The 14,796-nt window shown below is 25.7% G+C and overlaps 1 protein-coding gene across 2 annotated transcripts in view; it reads right to left on the reverse strand.

Annotated features, from left to right (window-relative positions):
* LOC100572962 (lysosome-associated membrane glycoprotein 5) overlaps positions 1-14,273 on the reverse strand; it is a 40,892-nt gene extending 26,619 nt beyond the window's left edge. The window contains exons 1-5 of one of the 2 annotated variants that reach the window (XM_008183925.3): positions 14,020-14,273; positions 5,323-5,426; positions 2,281-2,392; positions 279-412; positions 89-205 (exon numbers count right to left, since the gene is read on the reverse strand). In XM_008183925.3, the coding sequence (XP_008182147.1) occupies positions 89-205; positions 279-412; positions 2,281-2,392; positions 5,323-5,426; positions 14,020-14,071 (519 nt within the window). In that variant the 5' untranslated portion in view covers positions 14,072-14,273. The remainder of the gene's footprint in view (positions 1-88; positions 206-278; positions 413-2,280; positions 2,393-5,322; positions 5,427-14,019) is intronic. The other variant, XM_003243861.4, reaches the window with a different exon arrangement.
* Positions 14,274-14,796: the final 523 nt, after the last annotated feature.

A 14,796-nucleotide genomic window follows, 5' to 3' on the forward strand; every position in this document is an offset into this window, starting at 1 on the left:
AGCGACTTCAATCTCTCCGTTTGTGCTTCCCATTAAAAATACTTTTTTCACCCAACATATTTTATCAAATTAATAATTATATTTTTACCTTTGTGAAATACCAGGTAAAGACAAAATTTTTCCATTTGAGTATTAATGTTGCATCATCCTCATTACTGCAATCGCCAGTTACTTCTGCATCGTCAGGAACATACAGATCAGTTTGCTGCATTTCACATAGTATCCATAGAATAATATTATAATAAATACAAATTTTAATTCAAAAAAATATTTCTGACCCTTACGTCTTCAGAACCAAGTTTAGTTTTGAACTTTACTTCAATGACAGCATCTACCCTCAATAGAATACACGTATTACCTTCTTCCTCGTTTAGTCGAAAAAGTGACGCAACAATATTACTTGGTTGAGTAGCTAAGAAAAAAATTATTCATATATTTTTGTATTATAGGTTACAAATATTACAAATATTACGCTTAAACTTCTAGAATATTATCATAATATAACAAACCCGATAAGCACTATGTCTTAGATTCTGAGCAGAGCGAAAGAATGTATTGATTTTACGATGATATGTGCTTTTTTTTTCTGTCTGTCAGCAACAATTTGGAGAGGATTTTTAAAATCAGCATCTTTTCTTATATAAAAGTGAAAATAGTTGGAACTTTTAAGGGGTCAAAATCGAAAATTCCAAGTAGTTTTAAAAAGCGTCAAGAAAACAAACTTTTGAAAAAAAAAGATTTTATTTTTTTGGCGTAACTCAAAAATTAATAACCGTTGACCCTATGAAATTTTCACCAGATGTTTATATTAGAATTTCCCATAAATTATAACATTTAGAAATGTTTTGAATCTTTTTGAGATAGTTATAGCCTTGAGAATTTTTTAGACGTTTCTAATTTTTTTTTAAATAATTCTTGAAAAAAAATTGTTTGCCTAGTAAAAAACCTTAACAATTTAATGCTAGGTTTCTTATAAGTTTCGTTAATGAAAGTTTAATAATATTTAAAATACATTGGATTTTTCTTATATGCATTTTAAGTTCAAATTTTGACAAAATGCAACAAAAGCTCGAAAATGTTCAATCTATTTTTCAGTTCGAAATTCATAAAAGTTTTTCCTTTCATAACTAACATTAGACATGTTGATAGAAATTTCCCTAAAAATGTTCCTACCTTCAAAAAAAAAGTTTACTTGAAGGTTATATTTTTTTTATGAGCGTTTGAAATTAAAATGTTTACGATATTGGATTTTCATCGGTAATTTAACGAATTTCTTATCATTCAATTTTTGATATTTTATGGTAATTCAAAAACAAATTATCCTAGATACTTGAAAAATTCAACAAATGTTGAAATGACCATTTTCGATATATGGTGTTTTGATGTTTTTTGAACTATTTATAGCCATAAGAAATATTTAAAATTTTGTAAATTATTTATATTTAAAATTTTTTATTTCATAAAAGATTTTCTTTTCATATCTAATTTTAAAAATCACAACAGAAGACTTCACATAAGTTTTCTATTTATAATAAAATATGAAGGATAGTGAAACGGAACGTTATTTTGTTATGTGCGTTTGAACTTATAATTTTTACGATATTTGATATTCAGCGGTAAATTATCGATTTCCTATTAATCAATTTTTCAGATTTTGTTATATTTATAAACGTAGACTCTTTAAATGTTCACCAAATATTTATATTAGCATTGTTCATACATAGTAAGATATTAAAGCGATTTTGAATCTTTATGAACTATTTATAGCCATGATAAAATATTTCAAATTTTGTAAATTATTTTTCAGTTAAAAACTCATAAAAGCTTTAATTTTTATAGCTAAAATTAGAAATGTTAATAGAAGGTTCTCAGTAAATGTTACTACCTCTATAAAAAGAAAATGTTTTCGGAATGTTATGCTTTTTATAGCCATAAAATATTTTCGATTTGTATTAATTTTTTTTTAAACTAATAAATTTGATTATTTATACAAGTATGCTAGGCTGAGACAACGTCTCCAATCAGAATGGTTTTCGTATACAATGATTTATCATTGAATTCAAATATAACACAATGTCATGCATTACAACGAAATGCTCGACAACTAATGTGCAGCAGAGCGGTATTCATATTTTGTCTATCTTTTTTTTAAAATGTATACAATAATATAAAATAATATGAAACAAAAATTAATTTAGAGGATAAATATAATATCATTAAAGCACTATATAGTTATAAATTATAATGTACTATCTAATATTTTAAATAGCTTTAGCTTACTTGTTGTTATGTCAGCTTTATTGTACAAAACAGCGCTTTTTCGGACCGACCTCTGAGTTTCATCGTCTGTGTTCGATACGGGATCTAGTGAACTTTCGTCCGGTAAACGTTTCTAAATATACATGACGATAAAATGATTAATGTTTTTTACATGATGTGTTATAATTCAACATTTTGTAAACTTAATCCTGACAACCCTATCAAACAATTTGAGATCTCTCGTCACAAGGAGGTTTAGGCTCAAGATTTATGATCCCTGTTCTATACCGTTCTCTTGTTATGTATATTCGAACACTTTTGGAATTTTTTAATCCTGCGGAATTTATGATGAAGTCACGTTTTTTTTATAGGTTAATACCTTCAGGGTGAAGTAAATAAATCCAAGCGTAGGTAGTTTTTCGTTTTTATTATAACGAATAATGTACAACACAAATACTATATCAGCCTTCATTTGATATTTAATACGTTTTAATTATATTATTTACCTTTATTGAAATAAAAATAAAAATTAAAGGAACTTGCTTACAGGATATACTTTTATATTTTTGTATCCAACATTGGTTTTGGACTTGGAATGGATTTGTGTCAATTTTAAAGTACCATTTGACGTTTATTTTTGTGTGTAACTCCTCTTAAATGCACAAAGAAAAAGCAATTGCATTTAGATATTATTGACTTGAGCTTAAATATTAATGAAAAAATAATGTATGTACTTAACATTGAACGCATTTTTTAAAATAATATATAATTTATAATAATTTATAATATAATATAAAAATATACAAAATAGTATGGAAATATATATATAAAAAAAAGGTGTAAGGTTTTTTGAAAAAGTATGTAATACCATTAAACAAAAATAAGCTTGTTTTACTTTAAACACGGATTTACACTTGTCGAAGTTGATAAATTCTATTTAAAATATATATATATATATATAAATATATGTGTGTGTTTAAAGATACAAATCATAACACTTTTAAGCTTTAAAGAACTTATGTATACGGACGAGTTTTTTTCTATGACATACACACAGAACTTCCATAAGTGATCATAAACTTATATTATATTATATTCGTTACGATTTTATTCTACAGAGAAACTCATTGTATAGTATCTATATTTAGAATCATAGATTTTCTCGGTTGGACTCATTGACCCCCTAAGATGATAATGTATTTCAGAATTTTTACGTCCTTTTTGTGAAATTTGTTGAAACTTTAAAATATTTGTATAAATATTAAAACGATTGAATTATATTTTATATTAATATTTTTTTGAGCAATGAAATTCTTGAAAATAATTATAAAATACATACAACCTAGAAAATATAAACAGCTTATGATTATTATGACACTAATAAACCCTGTGGATTAAAACACAAAGGTTAAGTATATAAATATAGAATATAGAATAGCAAATTATTTATAATCAAATTTTTATTTTATATTTTATATAAAGCATTAAGGTGATTATATTCCGACCTTTTTAAGGAGATCAATATGAGTAATTTTTAAGTGTACTTGCGTGCGTTTCCTGTGAATGTGTGCATAGAAAGTGATCATTAGTGTGTGTGCGTGTGTATGTGTGAATGTAATATAAAAGAGATAGCGGATCACTCTCGTACGTGTCACTAATCTCTCTAGTCGATCATTAATATTTTTCAATAATTATAATGTACTTTTGGTGCGTCAAACTAAAAAAAAAGTAGCGATGTGATATGAAATCGGAAAACTTATAAATTCGTTGTAAAGTTTACTTGATAAAATTCCGAAGTTTTTAATATTTTTTCTTCAAAATTCTGCAATTTTTAAATAAATTATTTAACCTATAACAAGTAAATACCACTACGAATTTAAAGATTGTTTCACATTTCTTATTACGTTACTGATTTTACCAGAATTATAGATAAAATGATAAAATAGATATGTTTTCATAAAAAAAATGTGTCTTAATATGTTATAAACGTCGATTGATAAACTATGATTTCCACTATAATTTAATCATAATATCAAATCATATAGCAAGCCTGTTAGCATTTTTTATTCTAAGTTTAAGCCAAGCAACACTTTTAGTTGTCAGTTACATAACACAGATAGAGAGATATTGGACATTTCCCCTTGATTTGAACCTTCATTTTGAAAAAGTACATTCTATGAAACAGACCTATGAAATAAAAAATAAAAAGTAAAATATCTAACCTCAAATTTGTTTGAAAAATTATTTGAAGCTTTTAGATCATATTTTTAATTAAAAATAAAAGTTGTATAATATTGACATATTTTTATAAAAGAACAATACAAATTATTATAATATCAATTCAACTGTGCATATTAATCCGCGATCTATAGTTATATATTTGAATTATTAAAATAATGTATTTATATTGAATGCTAAATTTTTTAATCCTGAGGTAGACGGTTCTTGTACATATAAATGTAATGGTCTATATATATAAATATATAATATACATTTTTGATAATTTAATAGTTTAATAAACACAATAATAGACATAAATAGAACATATTTAAAACTAATTGTTTCAGATATTTTTTTTTTTAAATATAAACAAATTTAAAAAAATAAGTAATTTGCATATACATTAATTGATACAAATAAGAATAATCTAATTTATATTTCTTCGATTTGCAAATTAAATAGTAGATAAAAATAGAAATGAATACCTCTTCAGTCTTCACCCTTTTTCATTTTTAGGCAGGGGAGGGGATTTTACGATTTTTTTTCGACGTGTGAAAATCCAGAATTCCCTGGGGTATTTTTGAATTTGGCCATAGACTCAATATAGCCCGAAAACATAATTTTGTGTTATAAAATAAATAAACATGATACCATAAACATAACATTTACGACATTTTTTGCCCGCCGTACATTTTTATTTTTGCCTGTTTACTTGTTAAAAGATTTTGCCAATCCCCAAGTTAAACTAATATGGTCATTCCAAACATACTATAATATTTAAACACATCTGCAAAGCTCGGAAATAAAATTAATTAGTAATTGAGAATAAAACAAATCACTTACCACTTTTTGAAATGTTGTAATTGGTGACCATTTTGTGTTATTTTTTTCATTTATTTGTAAGGCATGTATTGGAGATACGAGGATTTGATCAAAAATCACAATTGCTAAAAAAAAAAAAAGAATATCTTAAATTGTACTTCTTTTATAATTTTCAAATATGCTCAATTATTAAATTGATAACAGACTGTTGTAATAAATTTCAACAGTAATAATGATGCTGGTTTTTTATATAACTTTTTATCAAAATGCATTGTGTTAAATGTTATTAAGGCAACTTGTTCAGGTATGTCGCAGATTAATTTAATTTTAGGTTAAGAGCCATAAACAATGAATGTATCAGAGTAATTTAATTATAAATAACCTAATAATTTGTAAACGAAAAATATTATTTATTATTTAAATATTTTTTTAAATAAATAAAATGATTAGATTTTTTTAAGATTTTTAAACATGAATTATGTAACATATGTCCATATGATGCCCATATGAACATGACCTACATTTTTTAAATTATATAAATATATAATACCTATAAACGAATAAAATATCAAAATTATTATGAGTCCAAAATAATAGCCTTGTTTTTAGAACACTGAGCTTCGATTTGCATTACAATTTTGAATAACTTACAAGTATCTACCTACTATTTGCATTAGATGTCAATCTTTGATTATACCTTATGACAGCTTATAAATATCTTTATATATAAACATTTTGGGAGGACTAACAAAATAGTTTAATTTATATTGTATTTTATTTTTTTATATAATATATCAACAAATTGTACTATTTGGTAAATGTTTATGTAATAACTAAATTCTAGTCTCAGTGATATAAAAATTCAATAAATATAAGACAAATCGTTTAATAATTTATATTTCTTGATATAATGATATCAATAAAATAGTTAACTTGTTATTATAAATTAAAAATATGTTCTGACTTACTGATTAACAACTATGATTGGAAAAAAATATTTAATTTATAAATTTATTAGTTTATAAAACGTCCCATCGACGGTTTTTAACGGGTTTATTATAGGCAATTTTATTGAAGTTTTTAGAAAAATATAATAGTTCTATGTAACTTACATGTATACCTACTATGTTATTACTGTTTTAGATTGTTGCGTGATATTACGAAATCATATAGAAAACAAAACAAATAAATAAAATCAAGTTGACGTAGATCTGCTATAACTACTTTTGATAATTATTGTACAATTGAAAGATAAGAAAAATGTTTGGTGTGTAAGGTAGGTTACGATATCGATTTTTCACGATGTAAATTAGAAAATTATGTAATCATTTTTTTCTATTACCATTGTAAGGTTTATTTTTAAAATATTATTATTTTAAAAATACTTATATTATATTTTTTACTACAGGCATTTATTTCTGATTTAAAAATAAAATATAACAAAAGTAATTTTTGAAGAAAGCAGTCTTTTTAAGTTTTCTTTCTATACATTTTTTACATTGTTCGGATTCAAATTTTTGAATTCTTTATTGAATACTGTACTGTTTCACAGAAAAAAAAAAATAATAATAATAATTCGTACTTATGTTATAGATTAATGATTAAGTGCATTTCAGCTGGCCCATAATGCAGAAGATAGACTAACGTAAAGCTAATATAATTTCAAAACTAAAATTGAGCTCAAAATTCTAATTACATCGTAATTTTAAGCATAAATAATTCACAAGTTATGAAAAGTGATGCCTGGTAATGCATAGTTAATATATACCTTTTAATCTTTCTAAAAACAGTAATCGAAAAGTATCTGCATTAATGTATTCATCAAAACTTTTAGGTGAGATGAAATTTTAAAGAAATATCTCAGACACATTATTTATCACTTAAGTTTTTCAAATTTAAATCTAGGTTGAAATATAATACAATTTAAATGTTTCTAAGAAAAAAAAGTAAACAAATTAACAATAAAATAATAGCACCTTAATTATGGGTTTTACAAGCTAAGTGTGAAAATTAACTTTTTATAATTATTATAATCGTTCAGAGATTATAAGAAGTATAGCAGATAACACAATAATAAAAAAATTAATAAATAAATTTAACTAAATATAATAATTAAACAATTATAAATAATATTTGTGTATCAAAGAAATTCATCATTGGTTGATATCAAATATTTAATATAATGAAATGTGTGGTAGATCTATAATATATTCTGATAAGTTCTGATAAGCACATTTATATTTCCAATTGGATTTTGAGTGCTATACATTTTATTAAAAATTCTATTAGAAATTTTATTTTTATTATTTTATACAAAATCGTTTTTTTTTATTTGAAGAATTTATTATTTAAATTAAAGCAATATTTAAAATTATTTATAATAATTTGTAATATAGAGAATATATTTAAAGTTTAAAACCATTTTATATAATGTGCACCTAGCTAATATCGTTCAAGTGCCCACTTACTTTGAATTTTGATTTATATTGTGGCTACATGTGTGTGAACCAATGCACGTATTTTAAAAAAATTCTTAATATCTTCCGGTTTAGACTTTAAAATTATGTTCAAAACATTTACAGAATTAATAAAACGTTTTTGAAATAAAACATTTTATTTATTTTTAACACATCACTATTTTCTTACATTTTTAGTCTGTCGTAAAAATATTTCAGCGCAGTTTAGAATTATTTTATGATAATAAAAGTTCAAAGTTGTAAAAAAACAGATAAAACGATCTTATGTTGTCTAGTAAAATAGAGGAAAAGATTCAATGAAACAACAATGGATAATATCTTAAAACTTTGAGAAGAAACTATTAGAAAGTATGAATTAAAAACGGTGTTCAGACGTTCAGTGGTATATTTTGTTTTTTGTTTTTGGGAAAAAACATTAATAATTTCAATTGAAATAACTTCAATTTCATTTTGGACAATAACTGTTGTATATTTTATATTGACATTGACTGAGAAGCTGATTATTTATGTAAACAAAAAACACAAATAACAATTTAATAGAAATTACAATGGTCTTGAAAGTCAACAAAATTAGTATGTAATAAATGAAATTATGAACCCCTCAAAATTGTTTATCCGAAGAACAGGTAACAGTTTTTTTTAAATATTTAACGAAGGAGATAATTCAAATATATTAAATACAGATCATATAATTGAAATAAAGTAAAACTTTTTATTTTTTTTTTTATGGGACAATATAGCTTTGACAGCAGAGGCTATTAGCATACTAAAACGGACTATATTTTATTTTAAAAAACCATAGATCACCTATGAAAATAATTTAAAATAAAAACACATTCATTTATTGTTATTGTAATAAATATATGAACTTTCAAAACACTTAACTTTCAAATTATTAAGCTCAAGTTATTGAATACACAATGAAAATGTGTTTATTATTTTATATAATTATAAATAAAAATCCAATTATGGGATGTGTATTCAGGAAGTAAATTAAATTAAGTACCAAATATTTTTCAGTTATAAAAAAAAAAAGAATTTATGACAATGCAACATGCAATATCAAATTAAGTAAAATTGCTTGTGTAATACGATGTATAATAAAGATTAAAATGTAATTAGAGAATTTTAGACACAGACATTGTTAAGGGATTTGCATGGTTAACATTATTTATTCAAAGCTATTAAAATGTATCAATAAATTAAAGCTAATTTATGATTTAACCCTTATATTATTTGGATTATTTGACATGTTTCGTCATTGAAGTATTAAAACAGTTAATGAAAGTCATTAATAGAAAATCAACATGTATAAAATCGATTTTAATTGGTTTATTTCATCAGTTAAACGCATGTGAAGACACGATGAGTCGACTGTTTATTTTGTATCCATTATTAAAAGTACTAAATATATAACAATAATAAATTGAATAAAATATAACCTTGTTTAAGTTCAAAATATTTTAATTAGCCTATAATATACCTATTATAATAAATAATAATTATATATTAAAATATGATTTATAAAAAAAATTGTATATGTATCATATCTCAATACGTAATATGAAACTAGATTTTATGTAACATTCCTCATTGTGTATTGTATAAAACGTATAGGTACAATAATAATTATTGATTAGTGTAGTTTGAAAGAGTCTGTTTTTGATAGAAGATCAACTGCATTTTTTAAGACTGAGGAAACATTAACTAACCAATAAGGTGAACAATATTTGGAACAATTCCAATATTTAAAGAAAACAAAAAACAAAAAAAAATAATAATGTTTTTCTAAATGTTTTTGAAACTAGATAATTTAGGAAAATAGTGAATTTGAATTGTTTCATCTTATCCTAACAACTAAAAATATTTTATTTAATTGGAAAAATATATTATATATTTGGAACATGGAAGGTTCACTACACAAAATTGTATATTATTATGTTTATTATATTACCATCGTGTTTAGAAAAAGTGATTTATGATTATTCATAAATTGATATGTCTGAGTTGTTAAACTTATACACTTTTTTACACTTTGTTTACAGAACTTTAAATATAACATCAATTTTATAAGATATAATTCAATAGTAAATATTATAAAAATATCATCAACATTTTTCAAAGTTAAGAATTATAAACACGCAGTTGCGTAAATTTGTAGTTTTAGCATTTTTTCTCCTAAAAATTAAAATACAAAATAATTGATACATACCTACATATATTTTATAGTTTAAAAAATTACAGTATTTTCATAACAGTTTATAAAAAAGGTTTGTACAACCCGAGAAATATAAAATTATATTAAACTATCCCACTGTATATTATACATAAATTATAGATGTTCATTTAGAATTAGACTATAGATTACGAAATAACACGTATAATTACGATAAATAGTCTATTTCAAAATAAAACTTTATATTTACCTACCTATTATATTATTATAAGCGTCAGCATGCATTTAAAATAATATAAAAGGGAACCATATATTTTTATTTTTATTACATTGTATTATTGTATTTGTGTGTCTGACGTTTATACGTAATATTATTTAATTTGTATGAACACTAATAAATGGTTATTCTTAATTATAAAATTGTAGCTCAAAATATTTTAAATAAACAATTTCGTTTTCTGAAATAATTATATTTACTAAGAACTATTCACGAATTTTTCTTATTAAGTGAACTATTGTTTTTCTTAAATACTGCATAATGTAAGTACCTGTTTTAAAAAAAAAAATAATGCATGTAAAAAATAGAAATGAATGCTAGAAAAAAAAATCATATTCAGAAAGTAAACCATCTAAAATTGTATTATAAAAACGATTTAAGTATACCTCCAGGTTTCAAGTTTAGTTTTTGAATAATATATAATTTTAAAGCATAAATACGTGAGATACAGAGACCGCGTGTTGGCCGTTCGGTACTCGTTTTACGTTGGCTCAGTATTTTGTATTATTAAACATTGTAAGCCATAATAAAACTTCGAGTTTAAAAATCGATTTTTAGCAAAGCACGTCTTAGGCTAATATATTTTGTCTGTTTGCTATTTTCAAATTTTAATATAATCATAAAATGAATGTGACTATTTTGTTTTATTTTATTGATTACCTACCTTAATATTCATTATAAGTTAAATTAACAGAAAACGTGCTCAAATGTTGTAGGCAAATTGTTTACGTTATCTCAAAAATATAAATATGGTTAATAGTCAATAGAAAATAGAAAACAGTAATATTTGTCAGTATTCACTCGTACGTAACCCCATTTCAATGTTAAAGCTAATAAAAATCTGATAAGACTGCTATTTTATTCAGGAAACGTGTAGTTTCTAATATATCATAAGATATTAAGAATATGGTTATTCACTTGCATAAATATATATAAAGTATAATTTAGAATACATATTTGAGCTCATCTATTCCCTTCACTTAACCCAAAAATAATGTTTTAACTTTATGACTATAATTATGGATATAGAATACCTAATATTATATATTATAATAAACTTATTGTCATTTCAAACTATACAAAAAACGAAAACAAATCTACTTTGATTCTACACAAAGCAAGGGAGGTATGATTCTACGTCACAGTAGTGTTTATGTTTTTTAGTAGTCAACTTTTTTAATCTTGAATGTAGTAAAAAGTTGTACCTATGCATTTCCATTTATCCAGGTTTTACTTTTATGAGGATATGTTGGATATTTAGCAGTTGTTTTCGAAAATATTTTATAGCATGATAATAAAATATGTTGGTAAAGCTCCTTTTTAATAAAACCTTAATCTTTATCTAGTATATTAGATCGAATACAATCTTAGAAAAACCCATTCCGTTTCTAAGTGTAAGTTACTCTCACGTTTTTTACTATTTGAATGTTATCAGCAATGCTCATCTATGGATTTTTTAATTAGATGTTTTTTATTCATAAAACATGATTTTATAAATAACTAAATTAAATATCAATAGAATATTAAGTTAATATTTCATTTATTTACTTTATTATTATTATTATTTATACATGAAAAACATATACTATTTGGAATAAGTAAACTATTTTAAATGGTTCTTATTTATTTTGTTTATTAAATTAATATAATAATTTATTTACGAACACATTATGTATGACACACATTGGCGTAAGCTCGTTGAGGGACGGTTCTCCCTTTGTATTTTGAATTAATTAGAAAAATATTGCCATAAACTCATATTAGATTAGTAGGTATAACTTTTTATTCGGAACATTATAATATTTTAAACAATTTTATAGAAATTGTATACGTTTGCTTATTAAACCAGATACATTTTTGAAATTGTGGATATATCTATATCAAATTTTGAACTAATATTTTTTGATTTATTTAACTTGGTATATTAAAGATATTAGATAATAGGTCGATGGTTATAGGTTTGGAAGATATGGGGACACGATGATCTGAAAATATTATAATAATTGATAGTATTAAATAACTATATAACATGTAAAAATTGTCTGTGTAGGTATAATTTATAAGTATACGTTAGATTGAATATATATATTATAATATATTATATTATGGTAAAACCATTTTTAAAGACTATATTATTATCATTAGTTTATGTACTTTTTAATAATTCATAAACTATTCGTTCGAATTTTGAGTAAAATACATGAATTTAATATTTCAATAACATTATATGCTTCACAATTCACATTTGAAAAAGTTGGTGGAAAGATGAGTTTTCATCACAATAGGACACTATTTCAGTTATGTAGAAAACATCGAATACCTATGGAACTTATAGTAACTTAACAATTCCAAAAACCAAAATATGATATATAAACATAAATTTGCAGGCATAAATAAGAAGAATGTTTTTGTAAATGATATTTAATGATAAGTTCCATAAAATTATATCATTGTGTTTTATTGGTAGGTATACTTGTTAGAAATGTATAATATTTTAATATTTAGCTCAGATATTACGTTATATCATGGATTTAATAAATCTGTTATGTGGTTTACTCCTATAAAGATCGTTGAAGTAACGCCCGTGAACTGCTTCATATTCTGTTTAAATATTAAACTAATACTAATTACAAACTAATTATGTAAGCTCATTATATCATGTGCTATAGTTCAGTATTATAAATGACTATATAGGTACCCAATAGTACCTAATTATTAATATCAGAGAAAACAAGTAATCTACACGTGTTCAATGTCCATGTGTTAATTTTTCATAGTAAATAACATACAGGTAATATAAATTAAGATACAATTGTATATCATTATTCCCCAGAAATAGTAAATTATACAGAACAAAATCAACAAATCAACGTACAATTTAAAATTGTAATCTAATGAGTAGCTGACAAATATTACACATGAGTACATTAGTCAAGCATTATAATAGTTAAATGAAAATATGAAGATTTTTTTGTTCATGTATTTCATAACATGATCTACGGACATACGTAGACAACATACATAAGACGTAATAACAAAATATATCATTATTTAATAAAGAAATAATATTATTAAAGATTAAACCGCTGGAATGGAAAAAAATGGAAATAGTATTATAACTGATCACCGTAAAACTAATAAACTTAATATAATATAATATACTTTAACTAATATAGCATGAATATGTTAACGGGACTTGGGGCCGTGCAGTCCCAAAGCCCATCGAAACGTGTTGGATGGACTAGGGGGAGTACTTAGGTATTCAGTTCACGCATTAAGGAGCGAAATAGATGGGAAGAGGAAACGAACCAGCATTGTTAGAAAGCTGTTCGTCGGACGTGTCAAAGACGAGTACGATATTATGGTACCGAGTAGCAGCCTCGCAAATTGTGTATTTCAGAAGAGGGACACCTTTCAGGAGAGGTAATCGTGGATAATTAGAGCCAAAACAAAAACAAAAAAAAAAAATTCCACCAGACGTGCGAGATACAAAAAACGATCACAGCGACTACCTATGCAGTGATATTATTTACTGCTACCGCGGTATCTACCGTAATACTACGTATATTATATTAATAATAATAATATGTAATACCATTGGTCATAAACAGTAACTACCTATACTAATACTACTATAAATCAGTGTTACTATTTACGGTTATAGGGGGTAATAATACGTAAGTTTATAATAATTATTAATGAAATAAATAATATTATTATAATCGACTGGACCACGACTTGTAGACAGGCTGAACGATTTAAAAAAAAAAAAAAAATGTTTTCTTTACCTGCAGTAAACAAAACGCATCGGAACGTGGTAGATCGGTGGACGACGGACATTGTGCGGCCGCGTGTGTTTCTCGACGGGGTTGGCTCTCGACAACGATGGACGACCGCGGCGGCAGTGATGGTACCGGTGCAAACTGCGTCCGTCGACTGAGTCGGATATCGCGCGGCGACCGTCGACCACTTCTGTGTAACGTGCGTGTGCGAGTGGCGTGTGGTGCTCGGCGTCAGGTGCGTGTGAGCTTGTGTGTGCGTGTATGTGTGCGGGCGCGTGCGCGTGTGGGTGTGTGCGTTTGTTTGTGCGCTCGCTTGTGCGTGTCTGTTTGTGTGTGTGTGTGTGTGTGTGTGTGTGTGCGCGCGCGCGCACGCGTGTACGTGTGTGAGTGCGTGTACCGTCCGCACGAATCTGTCGTCGATCGAACGACGATCGCGGCAACGGCGGTGCCCCGTCGACGTCGTTTGCGTTGACGGAGGCGGCCGCGGCGGTGGTGACGATGATAGTAGTATAAGTGCTGTTATTACGGTTGTAAAATAGAACGACGGAATTCGCGATATTATATTATTATTATAGTAATAATATTGTTATCTTTTAAATTATTATCGCTGAGGAAACTGTTTTGGGGGTGGATTGCGGTGGGAATGGGGGTAAATTAGAATCGTTATCCAAACGATGCGGGTAGGGCAACGACAGACGATGGTGTTCGTGCGCGTGGATGAAACTGCGCGTGCGGTAGCGCGACAACGAGGAGACGACCGCGACGGTGGTGGCGGCGGCCACA

The sequence above is a fragment of the Acyrthosiphon pisum genome, chromosome X (assembly GCF_005508785.2).
Source record: "Acyrthosiphon pisum isolate AL4f chromosome X, pea_aphid_22Mar2018_4r6ur, whole genome shotgun sequence".
Taxonomy (NCBI): Eukaryota; Metazoa; Arthropoda; class Insecta; order Hemiptera; family Aphididae; genus Acyrthosiphon; species Acyrthosiphon pisum.